Source organism: Telopea speciosissima, chromosome 2 (assembly GCF_018873765.1).
Source record: "Telopea speciosissima isolate NSW1024214 ecotype Mountain lineage chromosome 2, Tspe_v1, whole genome shotgun sequence".
In the NCBI taxonomy this organism is placed as follows: Eukaryota; Viridiplantae; Streptophyta; class Magnoliopsida; order Proteales; family Proteaceae; genus Telopea; species Telopea speciosissima.
In genome coordinates this window covers 68,378,666-68,402,322 of record NC_057917.1, presented here as the reverse complement: position 1 = coordinate 68,402,322, position 23,657 = coordinate 68,378,666, and the positions used below count along the sequence as shown (strand labels likewise).

General features: G+C 38.9%; 3 protein-coding genes across 3 annotated transcripts; 1 reads left to right on the top strand and 2 right to left on the bottom strand.

Moving 5' to 3' along the window:
- Positions 1 to 288: 288 nt before the first annotated feature.
- Positions 289 to 843, bottom strand: LOC122653024. The gene has a single exon (XM_043846938.1). The coding sequence runs from the start codon at positions 780 to 782 to the stop codon at positions 312 to 314; it is 471 nt and encodes a 156-aa protein (XP_043702873.1). The 5' UTR covers positions 783 to 843; the 3' UTR covers positions 289 to 311.
- A 1,739-nt stretch (positions 844 to 2,582) lies between these two features.
- LOC122651049 (transcription activator GLK1-like) lies at positions 2,583 to 5,297 on the bottom strand. Its single transcript, XM_043844386.1, has 6 exons — positions 4,849 to 5,297; positions 4,380 to 4,520; positions 3,895 to 4,230; positions 3,369 to 3,431; positions 2,941 to 3,066; positions 2,583 to 2,845 (listed from the first exon to the last, which is right to left on the bottom strand). The coding sequence occupies exons 1-6, from the start codon at positions 5,293 to 5,295 to the stop codon at positions 2,660 to 2,662; spliced, it is 1,299 nt and encodes a 432-aa protein (XP_043700321.1). The 5' UTR covers positions 5,296 to 5,297; the 3' UTR covers positions 2,583 to 2,659.
- A 5,722-nt stretch (positions 5,298 to 11,019) lies between these two features.
- Positions 11,020 to 23,560, top strand: LOC122653020 (dnaJ homolog subfamily B member 4-like). Its single transcript, XM_043846933.1, has 5 exons — positions 11,020 to 11,031; positions 12,608 to 12,614; positions 21,909 to 22,083; positions 22,362 to 22,801; positions 23,058 to 23,560. Exons 3-5 carry the CDS (start codon positions 21,919 to 21,921, stop codon positions 23,494 to 23,496), a joined length of 1,044 nt encoding a protein of 347 aa, XP_043702868.1. The 5' UTR covers positions 11,020 to 11,031; positions 12,608 to 12,614; positions 21,909 to 21,918; the 3' UTR covers positions 23,497 to 23,560.
- The last annotated feature ends 97 nt before the right edge of the window (positions 23,561 to 23,657 follow it).

Sequence of the window (23,657 nt, the reverse complement as noted above, 5' to 3'; positions counted from 1 at the left end):
GCCCTGTATCCAGTGTCTAAGTTATGGAAAAATACTAATCCAAACTCCAAGAGGAGTACCTTGACCAACATAGGAGATGAAAGAGAAACTTACGTCTGTTTTCTCTGTAAATGAACCGATTGTTGCTTAACCAAACCTCGATATTTTGCTTGAGTTGAGACACAGCATCAGAACAATGTGCAAAACATTAGATAACAGATTAAAAAAAAAACCATTTCTTGGGCGTGATAGAATCCATCCAACTGACCCAACTCGGTTGTAGATTAAGAAAAGAGGAAAGAGGAGAAAAATCAAACGCAGTAAAAAATTTATTAGAGTTTATCTTCGGGAAAGGGATTCCAAAACAAGAGAGAAAGCAACAAGATATTTGGAATCATGATAGGAATTAAAGGGTTAACGTCACTCACGAAGCGTTTCCTTCTCAATCTCTTCTTAAAATAATCTCTCCTCTGTTCATCTCCCCACTGGGCTTCTTCGACTCCTTTAGCGAGTATCAATGGCGGGGGCTGCTGAAACGGGCATCTAGATCTCCAAGATGTTTCAGGGGCACCTAATCTGGAGACCCTTTTAAGGAAGAGAGAGAAGCCCCATCTTAGATGCAGAGAAGGGAAAGCGTTGGTGTGTTGATCTTTATTGCAGAGAATTGGTGGGTAGCTCCAATTGAGGTAGCAGGGGATCTGGGTAGAGATGAATAGCTGAGAATGGAGAGATGGGTTTCTTGTGGGGTTTGTAAGAACATGGGTAAGTGCTTGGACTCTCTGCTCCCAATTTGTTTCCTCCATGGTTTCATCAATTCAACTTCATCACGACTCTCTACTCTCTAGCCTCTACCAACACAGATAAAGAATCGATGTTGCTGAACGATCATCCCTGTTTATAACGTAGCCCGAAAATCTGGTTTTCTATTGGCTCGACTCATCTTTCAGAGATACCTGGTGCAATACAGATCCTCTACGCCGCGCTGCGGGTCCAGACAGATCGTGGCGCGCTGTTCAGGCGAGGTTCTCGGGCAGAGATAAGGCAGACATTGCATGCAGCGTTCTGTCTGGGCCGCACTGGTCACTACGGGCAGCGCAGATCACGATCCTGCCTGGTGACTGGGCCTTGTCAAATCCAGCCATCACGTTTTCTTGTTTTTTAATGTAATATTTACATATCTATTAATAAAAAATCAGAAAAACACACAAACAATATGGGAAAATCAGAAAGAAAAAAAAAAAGGAATTACATATCAATGCATTTTGAATTTATACTATTGAATAATTGAGTGTTTCTTAATATTTTAGAATATTGATTTATTATTTTACTCAACTTAGTTTCTAAGTAAATCGGTTATATGGTTTTTTAAGAAATGATTAAACTCGTAAAGTTTTTCATGATTAAGGTAAAAATACTAAGTCTTATTCGAGGATTTATGATCAAGTCTCATCATTTTTTATCAAAATTTTGACTAGACTCGAACAATTCGGCTTGATCAAAACCTCATTTTTTAACTATGTTTTATACTATACTACTCGATCTTTCTTTTTTTTGGGTAAAATTGTATTACTCTATCTATATTTTATCCGTTTTTCAAAAGAAAAAAAGGGATTTTTAAGGGGGAGGAGGGGGAGTCATAGGATATTTTCTTCTTGGGAATAATGCAAGACCAATTTAAGGGCATTGTTGGGAAAAAATTTTACATGTGGCTAAAAGTATCTTGCCAAGTTAGTACTTGTCACCAGCCCATGAATTACCGCCCTACCCCCTATGAAATAAAAAAATCTCATCTATGTTTATGCTACTCTGTGCATTCTCATTGGTCTTTGCATTGGTTCGCTTTACCCTGGTATTTTTTAATTTTTTTTTTTTTTGGGTAAATGTCTATTTGAAATTTTAAATACATCAAATTAGCAACATGTTTCTATTTACATAAGAAGATCAATGGATAACATAAATATATGCTTCTATTAAAAAAAAAAAAAAGATCACATAAATATATGTTACATGGTAAGTCATAGGGGTCAAAATTTTGTGACATTGATCAAAATAAAAAAGGAAAAAGGAAAAATTTCACATACCACCCTTGAGGTATGATTTATGTACATTTTCACCTGTGAGACTTGGAAAATTTCACATCCCTCCCCTACTTTTCATACTAGGTAACAAAAACACCCAGCCCGTTACCCGGAGACGTTAACAGGATTCTTGTCGAACCAAAAATTTTCTTGCAAGTGCTAGAACCAAGGAAATAGATGCCCTTTCTATTATTAAAAGCTCTTAATTACATCCGTTTCCCAAAAAAAAAAAAAAAAAAAATCTTATTCATCTATCAAGTAAAATAAAAAGCTGCTCTTGCTCACACACATGATGATGACCAGACCAAGGAAAGAGCAATCAGAAGAAAAAATTGTTACATGCATGATAATGATGATCGGATTTAGTTCGTCTCCATGGAGCCCAGCACACCTAGGGTACTGCCAATCGTTGGGTTGTGTTGCACACATCCCTAGGTGTGTGCTAAAATATGTACGGCACAACTCAGCCGTTGGATGCCCCGGACCAAAGAATGAGCAAACAAACCAAAAAAGGGATCTGAATCCAAATTGTACATTTACATGAGATAAAGACAAGTCGTCGAATTCTTGGTGTTGAGGTTAAAATCACCATTAAAACCTTCTCAATGGGAATGGGATGTAGAAAGCGGTGAAACACAAGTTGGGAGTATTTTGGAAATTCCCTGAAGTTTGAGTTCCAGCATCACACTTTCAACAGATGGAGGCTTTAGACCAAGTGGAAGTGGCAACCATGGTTTTGATAAAACATCTCCAATTGCTGCGTCAATAATGCTTTCTTCTTCTTTTGACTGTCATTATCAAAATCTCACAAACAAAATTAATTAAAATACTAATTAAGATAGTAGAGGATAACTACATCTCGAAAAGGAAAAAGGTTTCCTACCGGATGGTCAAATGGAGGGAGGGAGACTACTGACTGCCCATTTGGGATAGCGATGCCCTGGTGGTCTACCTGCTTGTTCATGGCTGCAGCAGGTGGAATACCCCGAACTGGTAGAGTAGAATACCTCTACATTCATTTCAAATTAAAAAACTAAGTTTTTATTTGTCTTTTTGGTTTAGGGAGAGGGATGGGTATAGTAATGGTATATCATAAGCTAACACCCTATGTGTCTATCTCTCTCTTTATCCTTTGAAATGATTCACTTACCCCTCGAAGGGATGAAGAGAGAGAGAAATACATAGGGTGCTAGTTTACGGTATAATGCTAGCATACCCAGCATTTTCCCTAAATTTAAAATACTTCCTACAATAACATAAAACTCATAATAAAAAAATAAAAAATAAACAAAAGATTAAGTAGGTAGTTACCATTGTTGGTCGCGGTTGTGGATAGCAAGGAGTCCCTAGTGTAAGAACAGTTGGAGTTGGAACCTACAAGAGACGAGAGGTAAAGTTAGAGAGAGAGAGAGAGTGAAACAAAAAAAAGCCTATAACTAAGATTTTTCTGCAGAATCCATAGTAATAATAGCCTATAGTTGTGGATTAGCTACGGTTTTTCTATCTGGAGCTAAAAGTGTTTATAATTGTAAATTGTCTATCTTAGGAAAAAGGTACTCTATAGCTGCAGATTTTTCTACAACAAATCTGTAGTTGAGAAATTTTGTGTCCTAAAATTAGTAGCTGTGGTTTTATAGCTGCAGATTTTTGTATAGTAGAATCTATATTTGTAAATTTTTTATTATGAAGACATTTAGCTGCAAAATGTAGTTTGCGAATTAATTTATGTGCAACGAAGGCCATAACTCCAGATTTTTTGTAATGAAACTTGGAGTTGCTCATTTCTGCCTACAGACACATATAGACAAACACACCAGAGAGAGAGAGAGAGAGTTACACGTTGGTGAAGTGGCTGCCAGTAAGAAGATGCAGTTGGTGGTGGAGGTGGATGTGTTGTCCATGGAGGAGGGGGATGAGGAGGAGAAGGTGAATGAAGTAGATGTTTGGGCCACATATGCATCAGGGAGTGATCAACCGTTGGATGTCCCCACACGTCCAAGGGTCTGAAAGGCTGCAGGGGAGTCGGAGCAGGGAAACCCATAGTGGGTAGTGGTGCAAGCCAGCAGGTGCTCATCTCTCTTTTGCTTCCTCCTCCATACATTTGCCTTCTTTGGCTCCAGCTTGCTGCTTCTGCTTCCCTTGCTATCAAATGTTTCCGATGTGATCGATATTTCTGCATTAACAAACACATCCATTTTTAATTTACTGGCCGAAACTCCCCCAAAAGAAAGAAAATAAGACCCACTTCATCCCCCCTCTCCCTCCCTTTTCTGAAGCTCAAAAACCCTAAAATCAAAAGAAGTGAAGGAGATATGTACTTACTTGAAGGTGACTGGCAATGTTATGGCGAGTGAGACAATCGATCCCCATAAGCTCTAAAATTCGAGAAGGGACTGCCTTATCCACCCCTAGCTGCTCCACTGCTTGAACAAACCTTCTGTGTAGTTCTGGTGTCCAATCCACCTACACACAATTCAATAAAAACAAAAACTCTTTTTTTTTATAACTAAGAGTAACGTGACACTTGAACAAACACCCACCCTTTCTCTTCTTTATTTCTTCCCTCTTGTGACACACCTGTTACTACTTAACATGCGCAGATTGGCTCTGGTCTTCAGATCTGCCCATGAAATATGTGATAGAAGACCCAACCCATAATTATAGAGAGAGAATTTCAGCTTTAACTATCTATGTACTTCAATATTGACTTCCTATACAAATCTTCCGTACTTGAATATATAAAGTCGAGACATCTTTTTTTCTTAACGACTAACTTTTAAATCTAATTTACCTTTATTTTCCGCTTCGCTTGCAAGCTTTTGGATTGGGCCGATGATTTTCTCCTTATTTTTTCACCTTCCTTTGGTGATGGATTCATTATAATCTTGTTCACAATTTCTTCGCCGCCACGACTGGAACTCGAGACCAGACCCGAACCTGAATCTTTATCTTCCTCTTCCTTGCCAACTGAAACGGATGCATTCAATTCCGATGAGTCTTCGCCACCACTGACTGAGAAGTCGGCAAGAATTTGTGTGTCCATCTCCAAATCTGGCAATACATCTCCATCGTCAACACAAATGAAGAGATCATCAAAATCGATACCTTCAAGAAAATTCCCACCGGAGAAAACATCGGAGAAGTCATCATCGATCCCAAGTTGATCAAAAGTACTCTCCATCTCTCTCTCCCTTTCATCATTATTGGAGCTTCTTCTTAAAGGTGGCACTGCAAGCATTCCAATAACAAGTTATGGAATATCATTCAGAGTCGCAGAACAACAGCTCTAATAGACAGGAATAGTGCGTGTTTTCCGATGAGTCATTTTTGCCGGGAGGACTGACGAAAGGGCTGGGAGAACACTTTAGTTTTTATGTTTTTTGTTTGTGCTTTGGCTACCTTTTCTCTCCTGTCCTCTCCTCTCCCTTTTTTTTTTTTTGTTTTAATTGATCTGTGGACTACTTTTTTATTGAAGTTTCAGAAATTCTGAGGAAGGCTGGTGACCTTCTAGGTTTTTGGACTTATTGATGTGAAAGTCAGTGGAGATGATGTTTGGCTGTATTGTTTATTATTATATTTTAGATCATCCAATCTCCAGTGCCGATTATCCTCTCCAATTCTTTAAAGGGTGACAGTACGGTAGTGTCAGGTGGAACATGGATCTTTATCACCTCCAGTTTGCTGACCGGCCCAGTTCCCCAGTTCTTCTAACAAAGGGGGGTTGAAATGACCTCTCTACCCATGCCCAAACACCCTACCCGGGTGGGGTCCACCATCCCCCTATTAGAGGAACTGGGGAACTGGGCTGGTCAGCAAACTGGAGGTGATAATTTTCCGTGGAACATCCAATAATCTATATCAATGAATCCGGATTGTTGGATGCAGCAGCTATCAGGTGTCAATATCTCTATTTAGTACTGCAGTACTTTAGGAATTGAAGAAGATAATAATTCGACGAATCCTTTTCATGAGAAAAAAATAAAACTGGTACATTAAATGTCTATATTTTTTCCATAAAGAGGAAAGGAAAAGTACAATCACCATAGGTTACGTGCCTTCATTTGCATGGTGAGAAAAGAAAACAAAAGTTAAGAAATGAAAAAAATAATGAAATTAAAATTACATTGATACAATGATTGTTTTATACTTTTACGTGTCTAAATCCTTGAAGTTAAATTTTTTTTTCTTTTCTTTTATAGACATCCAAAAAAGTGTATTCCATATTTGCGAATGGCCGATGATATCCCCTTGTGCCCACACTCTTACAGGATCCCTGTGGAGACCATTCAAACCCAAAAACTTAGCTTGATAAGGATACTAGATAAGAAACTCCACTCCACTCTATCATAGTGGGGGATCTCCAGACTATGATTTTAGTCGCTTATCTAATTAGTATACAAATCTTAACACTCAGCCTTAAGACTGTGATTGGTCTAAGGGTTGATTGATAATCAGTACTCCATTGGTCCCCATGTACTTCCCAAGAGAGAGAGAGAGAGAGAGAGAGAGAGAGAGAGTAGTTACAATGGTGGTGGCAGTGGTTATAGATGATGACTAGGGGTGCAAGTTTGGCCCAACGAGCCTGCCTAAGCGTACCCTCTGCTCGATAGGTCCTAGGCTAGACTTTTCAAATAATACATTAGGCTTCATCATACTAAAGTTTGGTATGCAAAATGAGTTCATTTGCCTCGTATATAATTGATAGAAGATTCCATTTTAGTCTAATGGGAGTCACATTGGAGGCAGTTCGTGTTGATCGGACTAGTCTTTGTTTTTCATAAAAATTAATGTGAGTGTGGAATAATCTCGAGTTGACAGTGAGTGTGGTGTCGTTCAAACACAACTCATTTCAAGTCTGAGTTTCTCAGGGTTGGGTCTCAATGTGCATTGGACCTTGTTCGACGCTAAATTTCATGCTTTGGATGTTGAACAGAGCTCGTTCGACGTCGAATTCTGGAATTGGGTTTTTCCATAATAATTGTGGAGTCTTATTTTTCATAGATTCCGTCCGCCGCATACAACGTTATATCTGAGCGACTCTTGGAAGCCCATAACCTGTCTAGGTCCATTTCATTTCCTGGCCTCCTAAGAATTCCAATTAACATGATTAACCACACTTTTACCACAAATTGATTGATCAAGGGATTTTTCCTCGTTTTTGGGCCATTGATCTCCAACAGTCCAATCATCACCTAAGATCGGTGGTTCTCGGGTGGGATTAAGCCACTCACATTGTTAAGAGACTATAGAAGTCTATTAAGTCTTTAAATAGACCTTTTTCCTCATGTTTTGAAGAGGTCTTTGGCAAATTGAAATGCCTTGAGTAAATGCTACTAAAACCCTAGCTTGCATACAAGTTTGGAGATGCATTGAGCAAGTGTACGTTTTGTGTTAGAACAGAAGTTGGTTTGAATCTTCAAGGCGCGTTACAGAGTCGCTTTCCTTAAAATGAAATTCATCCCTATTTTCAGATGCAAATAGGTTGTAGATGAATTGTCTCCCAGGATACAATGAAGCTCCAAACTATATTGATTATCTTGACTACGTATTGCATAAATAGAGTTAAGATCGATACTTGAAAATCTTTTGAGAGAATAAAAAAGCCAGTAGCAGAAAACCTATTTTCTTCAGTAAAACAGATTTCCTGATCAACTGTATACATTAATCTTATCCAAATTCAAATTAGTCCACTGGATCAAAAGACACGCCTCTACAGCCCACTTAGTGGCCCACGTCGCGCGTACGTGCTAGAACGAAAGTCCTCACACATACACCGTAACATTCATCGTATTTATTAATTTAAATAATAAATAGTACTTTATTAAATATACCCAAGAAACCATCTTTACATTTATGATGTGAGACTATTCTCAATGCTATGCCATTATGTTGAAAAACCTCCAACATTTGACCTCTCTCATGACTTGAGACACTCTCTAGTCTCTACCTTACCATGTTCGTGACTTCTTCGTTAGGTATTTAATATATCTTATATTCTTGGTTTAAGATTCTTTATTTCTCTACCCTTTTCTTTTTTCTTTTTTGGTAAGAATTTCTCTACTCCTTTCAGGGGTAGAGAAAAATAAAACATAAGGAAAAATAAATAAATCTTTTATAAATACGATATTAATTATCTTGATGAAACTAAAAGATATGAACATATCATAAATGGGGGGCCATAATATAATTAAGATCCCTACGTATCCTTATCCTTGCTAAAGTATCAGATCAAACAAGGCATTAACAAGGGCCAAGGACACGGGGGGCGGGGGGGGGGGGGGTTAACATCAATATTTTTTAGATGGGGAAAAACGCAGACCAGAAATCGGTCGAGAGATCTCTTTTCCAGGGAAGTTGGGAAGTCACTGATGAAGTGTCACCATGGTTATCGTTGTTAGTCTTTATCAACGAGTCACTCTCTCTTTGGCCGTTTATTTTCGCGAGCGAATGGTAGCGGCACGCCGATAAAATTCCTTAAACTCACCACTAAACCCGACGAGTAAATCTGAACCATTTATTTTTTGACCTTTTAATTGTAACCGTTGAATAAAAAATGCCATTAACCTGCTAACCGTCACAGCCCTTTTCTTTTTTTTTCTATTCTTTTTCACTGCAGGGAAGTGTTTCATGTGACATAGAACGGAGAAGAAAGATTGACGCTGCGTGGGAGGAGACAATACACAGGGAGGGCGGTGGTGGGAGGATGGAAGTCGCAGAATCTCCCGAGTTAACTTCTCTTGGTTCATCTTCCATCAGAAATCATCGATTCATCTTCTCTAGAGAACAGAGAAATCTAGAACTAATAACCGACATAGATCCTCCAAGTTATCTCTGTAGAAATCAGTACAGAGAAATCAAGAAATTTCAAATACTATCACCCAAACTCCATCTTCCCTTTCATTTAAGTAAAAAAATAAAAAAAAATAAAAAAAAAAAGAAAAAAACCCTCCATCTTCCCACCGAGAATACACAGGGAGGGTGGAAAAAAAGGGTTGTACTGCGTTCCGGTGGTTTCGTCGATGAACTGGGTTAGAGACGCAAGTATGTGGATTTGAAGTAGAACAAACAAGTACATGAGACCGAGGGTTTCTGATCTGAAACGCCTCCGCCTTCAGCGACGATAACCCCAACGATAACCTAAATTTCATGGGAATTTTTCACTTGGATTCCTTCGGCTTTTCATCCAGGACTGAATTTTTAGATGTCCTTTTTTATTTTTGTTGTTGATTCTGCTGTTGCTTGTTAAAGGGGATTTTAATTGCTCGTTAAAAGGGCTTTTAATGGTAGTGGACATTGAAGCTTTGAAGATTTTGCAGCAGAGAGGGAGAGCTTCTCAGTCTGTTGACACTTCTCTGTTCTTCTTCCTTATGTTTTCTTTCAAAATCTGAACTTTCATGGTGTGGGGGATTGAGAGGAAGGTGTGAGGTTGAACACAAACCAAACGAAGGGGTGGTTTCAAGTTCGCCGGAGATTTGAGACGTTCAACGACCATTTGTAGATCGGTAGCTGAAGAAGAAAATGTGGGCAGCCGGTTGCAGCCAGTTGCAGGTTAAAAATTCAACGACTTAGATCAATTGGTTAAATCTCAATGGTTGAGATTTAACTGTTGTGTTTAGTGTTGCGCTTAAGGACTTTTACACGTCGTGCTGCTACTTTTTCCCCTATTTTCGCATAATAAAATTGACCTCGATCCTATCCATTAAAAAAGAACGATACTGTACATTACCACTTAGTAAGCTGTGTAACCTATATAAGATCTAGACCGTTCAACGATGATTGTATTAAGGGATCTAAGCATCAAGATAACTTAAGCTCACAGCAGGCCAAAGATACAGAGACCTAGGTGGGGGCATCGATCAAATCTGATGGTTGGGATCCACTGGTGCCTGTTAAGAGAACTTTGCTGGTCTTTGCGTCATGTTCTCATTTTCTTTTTGAATCACCATCACCATCATGTTCTCTGTTTTTTAATTTCTTGGGGATTTATAAAATTTTCAAACAACTTGAAATTTGATCCACTTGCGTTATAAGTACAGCACACAGGAGATACCAACCGTTCATCAACCAATAATATATTCAGCTATTTTCCTTTCATTCCACTGTTGTACCTTCAAGCTTGATCTATAACTTAGTAGCAAATTACTCAGACCTTCCCTGACCTTTCTGACAATTCAAGAAATTTTCCCTGCCCTTCTGACAACTACTCAAACTTTTCCTATTTTTCAAACTTGGTTTCACTTAATCCAAGCCCATTAACGGTGTTAGTAAATTACCTGCTATAACCAAAATACCCTTACACCTTTTCCTTTTTTCTTTTTTTTTTTCTTCTTCTTCCTCCTTGCCACTACGATCGCCACAGCCACCGCTCCACCATGTTCTCCCTACCCCAACTCACCTCCTGAAAGAACCAGAAATCAATGCAAAGCCACAAAGGGTATCCAATCTTCCCGGTCTATGCCACTGGTTCAATGAGCAGAACTCTACAAATCATCGGTTATCTCCAGCTCACTGGAAACTAGTTCTCCGAAAAGCTACCCTCAGAAATCGACAAGTTGCTCTCGCTTGAGATCACAAATATGCCGCTCACAGTCCTAGACGTCTCTCACAATGGGTTCTCTGGTAAAATCCATTTAGAACTCAAGAACGCCATGTGCTTGCAGAACCTGGATTTGTCTCACAACAATTTCTCCGTGAGGTCCTTGCAAGCTTGAACAATTTGACTGAATTGAGCAAATTTAATGTCTGCTACAATCCACTCATAACTGGTGTAATTCCATCGACTAGACAATTGGCCACGTTCGAGGAAGATTCATTTCTCAGAGATCCTCAGTTAAATCTTCTGAATTTCATGAACCACAATAATAGGAATTCCCCACCACTGTCAATCAAGAAACCCAAAGAAAATGGGGAAAAAAAAAACAAGGTTGGCCACTTTTCTAGTGTTCTTTGCTCAACCGCAAAGAGAGCTTTTTCCGTAAACTTATATAAGAGGCTTTACTTTTCACTTCAGAAACTAAAACGTTAATTCGTTAAAGAAATTCCGATTTTTCCCCCTCAAAGATTCCTGTGGCTTTTAAATTTCACTGTGTTTTGAATCTGTCTCATTTCTACACTGGTTCTGATCTATTTTCAGCAATTCTGGATTGATTGATTCTAGGGCATGCGTGGATGAGGTTGCAGGTGGGAGCAGGTGGAGGAGAGTGGGGTTGTGGCTTGCGTGGATGGGGTTGCAGAGGGGTGGGAGTAGGTGGATTTGCCGGAGGAAGAGGAAGAGGAAGAAGAAAGGCTGTAAGGGCAATAGGGTAACTTTCTATAGGTCAGCAAGTTATAATTGGCAATTTTTTTTAGTTTTTTCAAATTTATCCGTTACCTATTGTTAAAAAACTAATGAACTAGGGCTAAGTGAAGCCCAGTTTGAAAAGCAGGGGAAGTTTGAGTAGTTATCAGAAGAGCAGGGGAGGTTCCCTGAATTGTCAGAAAGGTCAGGAGAGGTCTAAGTAATTTGCTCTACTTTTTTTTATAAGATTGGTGTTACAAAGCAATTTCTCTCTGGGCCCATGCGATGTGCCTCCCTCCCCCCCAAAAAAAGAGAAAGAACACTACGTGGGCCCATACAATGCGCTACCCCTATGCCTAAACACAGGAGCAGGCAAAATGACCACCACACCCCTATGAAAAGGTAAAATTTCTTGGTTACCTCCAGTCCATGACCTCCCACAAATGCTTTTGCTATTGTTCCGCCGCACTACCCTGCTCGCACCCTTGAGCCCATTGTCCATTAAAAAGATAACTAAACCCCACAAAGCCTCGTGTCGATCCCCCACTCCTCGGCTTTCAGCCTTGAGTCAACCTTGGTACCGCAACACTCTACCTCACATTGACCTTGGGCATCTCTTCACCCCTTACCCGTCATGTAGCCCTATCTCTAAATCATGCATACCTTGCTACCATCAGCTATTTTGCTCGTTACCACAATCAAATCTGTTTTGACAATGTTTTGCTTGTTGTCCTACTATGTCCTTCTACAACAACCAAACCTCAAATCTCAAATCTCAGCCCTAACATCGCAACCCCAACCATCGCATTGCTATCAGCACCATTCACCCACCACTGTCGCACCCGACTTGGCCATTTCTCCACTCCTATGCATCTATAATTCTGTGCAAAAATGCTCTTCATCAGCGACTCCAGTCTACGCATAGCTTGGCCGGCCTTGCCATTGGTAATCGCCAGCTCTACCTCTATCGATCTGCATCGCACACAACACTGCCATTGCTGTGAAATAACCTAGAGGGGGTGAATAAGTTATTACTAGTAGATTTTGCCTCTTTTCAGTTAATTAATTAGATATGTGAATTGTAATGTGTGATGTGAAAGTATATCTAAGCAATTCGCAATTCAAGAATGCATAAACAAGATAGACACAAAGATTTATTGTGGCTCAACTCCAAGAGTCTACATCAACTCTTCTCAATACTTGAGAAAATTCTATTAGTATTTTTCTTTCAATACAATATGTGAGAAAATGTCACTTTCACAACTCTTTTAAGGATAAGAGTATCTTTTATAATCTTTTGAGGATAAGAGAATCCATTCTTTGTAGGATAAGAGGATCCTTGCATAAATCTAAGTGCAATCTAGACTAATGCAATACAACAATGCTCATCTAGAGTTTACACAAACTTAAGACCAAAAACAATTACAATAGGAGAATTGAATTGTTACCTAACAAAGAGTGTGACACTACTCCTTGTTGTGAGTGCAAATGATGATATGATGATGAATGCACTTTAAGCTCCTTGGTACACTCCTCTTGATGTAGTAAATTGGAAAGAGTGTGGAGACTTGAGTGCTGAAGTTCTTGTTGAAGAAAGACTTGATTAATATTCTTGAACTCAAGGACAAAATGTACTTTGGAATTGATTTGATCTCTGAATAATAAAACTCTAATTTGGATGGTAATTGATAGTCATAATGGTCTGTAAAGTTTGCCTTTATAAGCTCACTTTATTGTCTAAAAATTTGGTGAGAGAAAATCTCTAACGACACTATTTTTACCTCTGATGGTCGACCGGCAAGTGAATGGTGAGCATTGTGCTTTGTCTCTAAATAAAGACAAAGGCATCGTAAATAAGGACAGTGTGATTAGATCGTAAGCGTGGGGCACGGCTAAGCACCGATAACTCATAACGAAAATATAGTCGTTTGGATAAAAATAGCCATTGGAGTTTGTCGATTGTTGTCTAGTCGACTTACAACTTTTGGTCAATCGTCACAGCCTGACGGTATCTACCGTCAAGCTACTGACTCTGACAGCTGAAAATCCCTGTTTTCATGGTCGACCGTCAGGCTCTTAGCCTTGTTCTTGGTAGTCTGACTTTGGATATCTTTTCACCAGCCTATGTCCACTAAGTTTGGATCATTTTAGTTGGTCATTGGACATCACCTAAGTTCTATCTAGACAATGAAATGTGTGTGAATGATGTGCGAATTACAATATACAAAATGGTGATCTATTCTAGGCTAAGTGCATTTTGTTTTTCAATTGCTTGATGGTTCTTGATCCTTGTTTTCTCTAAGTGATGTTTTTCAATATTCAATCTTTATTACTTCTTGTTCTGCATGTATAATGTCCCTTGATCATCAAGTGATGTTCTTCATTCTTCTATTGTTCATTCTTCACTTGATTCTTACTAATTGACTTGAGGCTACAATACATGGTCTAAGAAGGCATGTTAAATACTTTCATATGTTTGTTATTATCAAAACCTACTCAAGGCTTGCTTAGGAGAGTGGTATTCTATTTCCCAACAATCGCAACCATAAGCCATAACCCACGCCCGCGCCCACGCCATCGTACACAACACACCCATCATCCCCATCGCAACCGCTCTAACCTCCTACATCTAACAAATTGGAACCGTTGCCGGTTTCATCATTAAATGGATCAAGTTCCTCCTTCATTCTCTATTTCTTTCTCGCTTATTTCACCTCTTACATCTTCGGATTTCTCCACCAAACTTCTTTCTCTGAGGACTCCCATTGTGTAATTTTGCAGATGCAGTAGCCATGAAAATTGATTTATTCCGCAGAGCGAAATTTCACAAAACTAAAGGGCATTTGTATAATTATGTGATATCTCAGGAGAGATAACTAGGCTTCGTGGAATATGCACTACTCAAGGAAAAATTATCCTCTCCAATTCCTTAAAGTGTGCTAGTATGGCAATGCTAGGTGGGGATGTCAACATCTGGTATGTACCGCATCCAATTGTTCATATCAATGAGTTCAGACCGTTGGATACAACAGCTATTAGGTGTTAATATCTCCACCTAACACTGCGGCATTGCCACACTTTAGGAATTAGATAGGATAATAATCCCTAGTCAGGAGGCAACCAAACAGCATTGGTAAGTGTGGACTGTTCCATGATTTGGTTTAAATTAATCCTTTATTACGTCACAATTTGAAAGACATCTATCTAATCATGGGAACCTCGAGGGAACTCTCGAAAGAGGGAAAGCTGCATTTCTTTAAAAATCTATCAACCCAAAACTCAAAAGGTCTGAAGTTCTAAGCTGTAGTTTCACGCGCCAATACACGTGCTTACCTCAAATCTAAGGCTTTATTAACTCCAGTATTCTTCCTCTGTTAATCTCTAAGTTTGGATAAGTTTCGGGGTTCCTATCTTTGACTGACGGACAGACAGAAAGTGCTTGTTATGAATCATAGACCTTACGACACCTGTCCTACATTAAATGTGGATTGTGAGCCCGTTTCTAAAATTGGATATATGTGCCTTGTTTGTTTGTTTTTCAACCCAATCCCAATCCTCTATATTGATTCCCTCGATCCTGGTCTGTAACCTGTAAATCCCTCTGATTCAACGGAGTGCGTTCTCTATGAGGAGTGCAGTGGCCACGCATGCATGTCAGTCAATGAGCATGCACTAGCATCTGGGGTGGAATTTTTATCTTTCATGGGATGAGTCAGTTATTTCATCCCTTACTGTGTCTGGGTGTGACTTATACCAGATCTTTATCCCATGCGATTCTCTTTCAGGTACAGTTCCTGCAATTCCTTTCATTGACCACCTTACCTCCTGCCCAAGTGGAGTCCACCCCCTCCTTATTAGAGGCACCAAAGAACTATACCGGTCAAAAAATCGCAAGAGATAATTTTCCGGCCTGCACCTCCATAGAAAACATTTTCCCATTATTCAATTACTAAAGAAAGAAATTATTCTTGCCAATGCGTGTAGCTACTAATTTACACTCAATGTATATCTTGAGAGGGGAACTACTATCAGGCTACGTGACCCTGCATCAGCATGGGCCCAATAATTATCCATGTCGATCCTTTTGTTTTTCGTGTGTCTGGGTCGTGGTTCACAATCTTGGGTTGAATCAGTCAATATCGGTGGGATCGAATTAATATCAGTTGAGGCCGACCAAGAATCTTGATAGATTTGATATTGATCCAATGGTACAACCAAAGGGTAAAAAGGTAATAAATATGTATTTTTTTGTTAAAAAGTAAGAATAAAATTGTCCAATCCTAATCGATTTTGATCGTTTCGGATCAGTTTCAGCCTTGACCATTCCTGGGATTAAGAACAATGGTTTGGGTGAGTGCAGGTGTCATGCAACTTGGCAACCTTGTTTTTTTACTTATATATCTATAGGGCAAGAGATAATTGTCTGATCTGCGTAGGACAATAATTTTACGTGCTCTTATGTTTGGGCACATAGTAGGCCGACTTAATCCCCCCTGGGTTGGTATATGACCCCCGCGCCACGCACTAACCGGGAGCTTCTGGGCCCTAGTGAGCCTCAGGTGAGTGGCCCCAAGAAATTATGCAGCGACGAAGATTTGATCACGAGACTTTGCTTCCTAAGGTGAAGTCTCATGTCCCTTCCAACCCAGCTGCGCTAATCCCTTGAGGTTATTTTTTTCCCATTTTTTTTAATATCAGAGGTAGAGAAATCATTTCATGTGAAGAGGCTAAAAGAGATGGAGAAAAAAGTACTAATGTACCATCGTGGTTCAACTTTGCTTTTGCAAATAAATAAAGAAACCCTACTTCATGTTCAAGTCGAAATTGTCTTAGGCTTTTTAGAGTCAGCTTTGCTAGGGTTTTGAGTCTCATGAAGAGATGTCATTAGATTAAGATGATCTTTTTGAAGAAAATGCCAAGAAATCCAGAAAGAGGAAAGATAATTATGAGTTGGGAAAGATGATGCTTAATCATAAAGAAGGCTTTGTTAAACTACTAGCTATTTGCTATCTTCTTTTGTCATCAGAGTAGTAGTTGCTTTTTGTTTGACAGAAAGTTCGCTTCCCAATTATCTTCAAGAACTCCAAGTTTAATAGTTACTGAATTTATCATCCATTTAAAAAATACTTGTTTTGTAATTTTTTTTCTTATTTCGTAGATTTAAAAAATCCCCACCCCATCCCATGTCTTTTTTTAACTTCAAAGGGGGAAGGGGAAGGGGGGGGGGGGAGTGGAGATGGGGGTCTACGTTACTAGTCAAGTATAGGGCTCACCCAGATTGGTGGTTTAGGGTATCAATGAATGAAGACATGATCCCACTACAAGTGGATTTTTTTTTTAATTCTCTCTTTTCTCTCTCTTCCAAATTTTAGGAGCAATGCTCAATCTTTCATATCTCTTTCATTAGTCAGGTCTTTTTCCAAGATGTTTGTAGCATTCAAAAGCTTGTGAGGTTTACATTCTTTTAACAGTGTTGGTAATTCTATATTTCATCTTGTCTAGGTAATTTATACATGGGATTGTGATATGGACAAGAGTAGAGTCTTTTCAACACTAATGTGAAAAGACAATGTAATTTTTGAAAAAACCATTTCTTGAGACTATTTACATCATATTGTATTTACAAAATAGTGAGGGTAAAATCATTGTCTGAAGATATGTTTCCAACGTGAGTATGTTACGCATTAGAGTGGCACGTCAAAAGCTTCAAAACTAATGGAACATGTTAAATCAAGTATTTTATCTTATCTCATGCTAAACTGATCTAATCTAAAACCCATACACTAAATCAAACCCCATTAGATACGTAACAAAATATTTTTAGAAAATCTATTGATTCAATCATTCTTTCAACTTATGTTTTTAAGACATTTGGGGTGCTTCTTTCATATTTCAGGCTCATTCAGATCTAGGCACATTGTCGTGCGAGAGAGAGAGACACATTAATTGTTTGTCAACATCAGCTACTTGTCTTACCAAAAAAGGCATCAGCTATTTGTTATTATTACCTAAACGGACATAGATGTCCTTTTTTTTTGGCCATAGAAGACAAGGACACAGTAGAGTCTCAGCAATAATTGCTTTTTTTCTTTGTGATTATTGAGAGATGGAAAATAGATTTTTCTCAATCCATGGGTTGTTTTTGTGGGAGGTCCCCTCAAAACATTCCAAATGCTGACCTTGACACCTACTCCCCCAATAATGCAACTCCAATTCGTGTGGTAACTGGTGAACTTCAGAGTTCATAGACTAACATATATATAGCATGGTTAGAACTAGGCAAATTAACCCTTTTTAGTAATAAAAGGAGTCAGATTAGGGCACCATTATATTTGGGCTTTGGACTACCAAGTTTTTTTTTTGGTAAATTTTGCCCGGGGCTCATTGTTGCCATTCATTGATAAAAACTGATTAAGAATTGGAAGATATATTCAAGATTGAGACTATCTCATAATTAATTAAAGGGCGCGCACATAGGTTGCACCCAAACATATGGAGAAGGACATAGGTAGATTTTGGTCATCCAGGGGGGTGGCAGGTCATTTTGCCCCCCCCCCCCCACATGTATTTGGACGCACCTTGTGTCCCCAGTGCAGAGACCTTTATCCCTTAATTAAACTAAGGGCTTTACCCGACAATAATGGTTGTAAGAGTGCAATACTTTTATATCTGATCTCGACTATCAAGTATCAATGCATTAGTCATTTTCTTGTGAGGGTTTTAATATCTTCTGTTTATATTCTTTTTCCTTTTATAATTTTATACTATTTTAAAAGTGTGGAGAAGGGTTTTTTGTTCAAAAATAAGAAAAAAGAGAGGGTGTGTGGAAGAGAGAATGTGTGACATTTAACAGCTCTTATATATGAAATTTAACAGAGAGAGAAAGAGATTGATGGAGTTGGATTTTGTTGGGACTCGCATGTTGATTTGGTCTATTCTCTGCATTGATTTTCCGGCGTTTCATCTTAAGGTGGGGGGAGGTCCATCAGGTTCGTACTCTTACCATGTATTGTGGGCTTGGATATATGCATGGGTTGTGATAGAAGAAACCCATGGTCTTCATAAGGGTGTTAAAACTGTTTGGTTTGGTTCGGTTCGTTTTGATTAAGCATGTTTAGGAGTAGAAATTGAAACCAAACTGTTTAATCAATGATTTCAAAAACGAAACCTAAACCGTTTACTAACAGATTTCGGTTTAAACGGTTTTATTAGGTTTTTTTGTAATTTCTTTATTCAAACAGTTTCTTTTTTCTTTTACTTATTTTTATTGAAATAGATGTAAACTAAAAATTGAACTGAGTTGTTTATCATTATATGTTTTCTTTTAATAATTTTAAGGATATAGTTGTAGCATGTAGTTTATATATTTTTAATAATATTAAACTTATAATTTTTTTATTGTTAATTCTAATAATGAATGATTTCACTTACTGTAAGTTTATATATTTATCGGTTTTAAACGGTTTACAGTCAAATTAAACAAGTCAATTTAGTTTAAACCATTTAACTAAAAGCTCTCATTTTTTAAACCAAAACTGAACCATTTATTAAACAGTTTCATGGTTCCGATTTAAATGATTGGATTCGATTTCGATAAACCTTTTCGGTTTTGTTTAAACACACTTAACTCTACACACTCACTTTACCCATAACCCTTAAATGAATGGCCATACAAGTGTCGATGGGCTGCTAGCCCAATAAGCACAGCCCATGTTTAAGAGGGCTTGTACTGGTGGATTTTACAGAAGGCCCAGCCTGAGCCTGGGCCTTCTGTTTTATGAGGGGCCGGTACCTTCTTAGTGTCAGGTCCAGTCCAATATGCATGTGTAATTTTGTAATTTTGCACTTTTGTTATGCATTTGCACATTAAGCATGTGTGTTTAGAATCTGTAACCTTCTTTTGGTTACCTCCTTGTCTTATTTCTGAAAATTCTTTAAGTTAATGTAAAAATGAGTTTTCAAAATTATTTGAAAGTATACTTATTATTATACCATTGTCAAAAGGTGTCATTGTCTCTCCAATTCAACTTAACTCAGTTTAGCCTTATTTAGGGTTTCAAAAATCAGTGAATCGAATCAGGAATCAGTTCGGACTTATATCGATTTCTGGTATTCTAAAATGGCAAATTCAAGGGTTCTTCAAACTGATTCTGGCCTATTCTGATCTGATTTGAATCGGGATCGATTCCGTAACCGATTCCTGATTTTAAAACCTTGGTCTTAACCTTATCCCAATTAAATGGGATTGACTATATAGATCCTATTTCTCCAATCAGTTCTATTCAAAGACATGCAATATTCCAAACATAAGCATATATATATTTTTCCTTACTTCTCCCTTATTTATTTTAGGTGTAGTGCTACCTCTTTTAGCACCTTTAATTTGAAATAAATCACTTCTCAGCCCTAGAGCATTAAAAGGCCTCTCTGCACACATGTCCATGCCACCTCAGACGAGTTTCTCACACAACTTATCATGAATACGGGAAACTCCTTGGTTTGCTTTAATTTGTTCATTCTTTATTTTATTTTTTCTAATTTTACCAGTCATCCACCCCCAATATCCTCATTTCAGTCACACTAAGTTTATTGTTTCTTTACTGTCCGACATTCATCCCATTTGTCATTGTTGGTTGTATAATTGTTTTATAAAATTCCCCTTTGAATTTTGAAGGAATATATGTTGATCACATAATACTCCGAATGCACTCCTCCATTCCATCCACTCTATTCTAATTTAGTAAAGAACTGTAAGAATAGAACCAAGAATTACAATTACTCAACCATTTTTTTTGCTACCGACTTCTAAGTTCTAATCAAGAATTTCAACCGAAAAAAAAAGACTTTGGTGGATAATTAATTCTTATCTCTTTTAGGCACTCATAAGCATAGTTGTTTAATTTGCCAAATAATTCCTAAATCCTAATATTTCTTCTTTTTTTTGGGGGCTGGGGAGTTACCAACAAAAGAGGGTTTTTTTTCCTCAATCAATGAATAATTCAGATTCGCAGAATTATATGCGAATAATTCTGTAAGTCTTTACATATCACGTCTTTTCTAACTCTATGAATCTGATTTGGATTTAAACGAATAATTCGTAAAATTTGGATTCACCGAATAATTTGATGAATTGAACAAGTACGAATTTTCTCATCATGATTTCTAATTTTGATTTAAAAACGGTCTCAATTTTTAAATCAAAACTAGAGCGTTTATTAAATGTTTCACATTTGCGGTATAAATAGATCAATTCGGTTTCAGTAAACGATTCCAATTTGACTTTGACACCTTTAATCATTATAAATTGAGTAAAATCGAAATCAGCATGGAAATGGTTGCCATCGATTCTGACTCAAATTGGAAAGAATCGGCCAACATAAAAAACGATGTGGATGCGAAGAAAAGGGGAAAGAAATAAAAAATAAAAAGAACACAAATTTTTTATTCTCATTATGTTATTTTACCATCCAAAAATAGCTTTTAAGATTCAGAATTCGATCCCGATTCCTAGGACCGTGAGGGTCAATTCATCTGATGGACGGAAGGATCCAGATCTCCTACGGCCCAGCTGCCCGTAGCACCCTGTGCGAAGTGAAAGGACCGTGCACGCAATGACCGCCTCATCCCCGCTTGGGCAAGGTGCTGGGCAGAGGGTAAGGCGGTCTTTGCGCACGTGGCCCAGTCTACGCGGCATAGGCTGCTACGGGCAGTTGGGCCGTAGATGATCTGCATTGTGGACGGAACCACCTATACTTGCTGATGTGGCAGGTGCTGATGTTTCAAGATGAATTACATTCTTCGGGCCAGGCTTAGACGAATTTAGCTCGTCTCCAGGGAGCCCAGTACGCTCAGGGTGCTGCCAGCCATTGGGCTGTGCCACACACTTTTCTAGGCATGTGCTGAGATGTGTGCAGCACAACTCAACCGCTGGATGCCTCCTGAGCATGCCATGGGCGCTGGCTTCCTTGGAGACAATCCTGATCTGGCTTGGACAGAGTTGAGGGAATGCGACCCTCAGCAGCCCAACATCGTTGGATGTCTCCCTGAGCACTCCTTGGAGATGAGCCCGATACAGGTTAACGCCGCACATAGGATTAGAACCCAGCTAATGACAATTATGGGCCGATGTGGGCTGGGCCAGACAATTTGCTGCCGTGCAGGGAAGATGCACCAGAGAACTAAAGACCAAGAGGGATAGGTTGATTTTTGCAAAGACTAGTCGGAGGAGAAGACTCTTCTAGAGTTAGGAGTTTGGAGGCCATTTTGATTCTTCCAGAAGCTTCCACACCCTTCTCATGGTCCGAACCTTCCACACAAATCTCTATCCTTTTCTTTCTGTCTTCCTTCCCCTCACGCATGCTTAGCTCCTCTCAGTAATATAATCATCATATTACAAAACAATTCACATATCTCATCTGGTCACCATAACCTCGACTTGAACAATTCAAAGTTTCTGCAGATTAAGAGCCACACAGCGCAAGCAAACAGGCCAAGGAACGCAAATCAGCTACAATTCATAACCAAGCAAGGCAAAGCAGGAGGGGAAGGAATAAACAAGAGAGAAGAAGGGACAGGTCAGAGTGGATGGGCGTCGATTACTACAAGATCCTACAGGTAGATAGAAACGCCAAAGATGAAGATCTTAAGAAAGCTTACAGAAAGCTTGCCATGAAATGGCACCCAGACAAGAATCCTAATAACAAGAAGGAAGCTGAAGCCAAATTCAAGCAGATCTCTGAAGCCTATGAAGTAAAATAACCTTCTCTCTCCCTCTCTCTCTCTCTCAATTCTTACCTTAATTCTTCTCTATAATTCTAATACTCTACTTGGAATTTCTATGTTCTTCTGGGTGTATCCTTATTTCTTAATTCCTCCCTCCCCCTCTGAATTCCTCTTCTCTCTCTTTCAATGCCAATTTTTTTTTTTAAATCTCATCTTTTCAATTGGGTCTTCGTTTGATCGAGTACCCATGATTCTGAAATATGGTCTGACAATGAGGGTTTCTTTCTGTCATTGGATATATGTAGGTTCTCAGTGATCCACAGAAGAGAGCAATCTATGACCAGTACGGTGAAGAGGGCCTCAAAGGTCAAGTGCCGCCGCCGCCGCCGCCGGGCTCTGGTGGTCCGGGAGGAGCTACGTTCTTCCAGACGGGAGGTGGGCCAAACGTATTCACATTTAATCCCAGAAACGCAGATGACGTATTTGCTGAGTTCTTTGGATTCTCGAGCCCTTTCGGAGGAATGGGAGGTGGTGGTGACGGGGGAATGAGGGGCGGGTCCAGAACATTCCCGAGCGGAATGTTTAGAGACGATTTATTCAGTTCGTTTGGGGAGAGAGGTTCCATGAATCAGGGTCCTCGTAAAGCTCCTCCCATAGAGAAGCGTTTGCCCTGTAGCCTTGAGGAGCTCTATAAGGGGACTACCAAGAAGATGAAGATATCCAGAGAGATCGCGGATATGAGTGGGTGAGTGTTTCTGTTCTTTCTAACCTTTCCAATCTTTCCATTTTGCTTTCCTTCATAACTGCTCGATAAATTTCTCTCTTTTTTTTTTTTTTTTTTTTTAAAAAAAAAAAATAATTCAATTCTGTTGTTGAATCTTGAGACACCAAATTCTATATTGCAATTAGCATTTAAAATTAGCATATTACAATTCCCAGAAGTGCTAGTGATGTTGATCATAGTCTCTGTTTACTAACATGTGAAGTTTTTGCTGGTTCAGGAAAACAATGCCAGTGGAAGAGATTATAACGATTGACATAAAGCCTGGATGGAAGAAGGGAACAAAGATCACCTTCCCAGAGAAAGGGAATGAACAGCCAAATGTTATACCAGCGGATCTTGTCTTCATTGTTGATGAAAAACCACACGATGTGTTCAGTAGAGATGGAAATGATCTGATAGTCACTCAGAAGATATCGTTGGTGGAAGCTCTCACAGGTTACACAGTTCATCTGACTACACTCGATGGCAGGAATCTTACCATTCCTATCAATAATGTTATCCATTCGAATTACGAAGAGGTTGTTCCAAGGGAAGGAATGCCCATTCCGAAAGAGCCCTCAAAGAGAGGGGATTTGAGAATCAAGTTCAACCTCAAGTTCCCCACCAGGTTGACAGCAGATCAAAAGGCTGGAATCAAGAAATTGTTGGCTCCATAGGCTTCCTGATTTACACACCAGACCCATCTGATGATGTTTTGAGCTACTACTACTATCTCAGAACACATATATTACACAGGGGAACTTAAACAGTGAAATATTTGTAGTCTCACCACATTATATGGTATTTTTGGCTAATCTTGGCATTGGTTGGTTGGGTT

Excerpts from the sequence above, each read along its gene's own strand:
- LOC122653024 (XM_043846938.1), bottom strand. The coding sequence starts at position 782 with ATGGAGGAAACAAATTGGGAGCAGAGAGTCCAAGCACTTACCCATGTT.
- LOC122651049 (XM_043844386.1), bottom strand. The coding sequence starts at position 5,295 with ATGCTTGCAGTGCCACCTTTAAGAAGAAGCTCCAATAATGATGAAAGG. Across the intron at positions 4,231-4,379 it reads ACATTGCCAGTCACCTTCAA|AAATATCGATCACATCGGAA; the intron begins GTAAGTACATAT and ends TTGTTAATGCAG. Across the intron at positions 3,432-3,894 it reads GGCAGCCACTTCACCAACGT|GTTCCAACTCCAACTGTTCT; the intron begins GTAACTCTCTCT and ends CGTCTCTTGTAG.
- LOC122653020 (XM_043846933.1), top strand. The coding sequence starts at position 21,919 with ATGGGCGTCGATTACTACAAGATCCTACAGGTAGATAGAAACGCCAAA. Across the intron at positions 22,084-22,361 it reads AGATCTCTGAAGCCTATGAA|GTTCTCAGTGATCCACAGAA; the intron begins GTAAAATAACCT and ends GGATATATGTAG. Across the intron at positions 22,802-23,057 it reads GAGATCGCGGATATGAGTGG|GAAAACAATGCCAGTGGAAG; the intron begins GTGAGTGTTTCT and ends TTGCTGGTTCAG.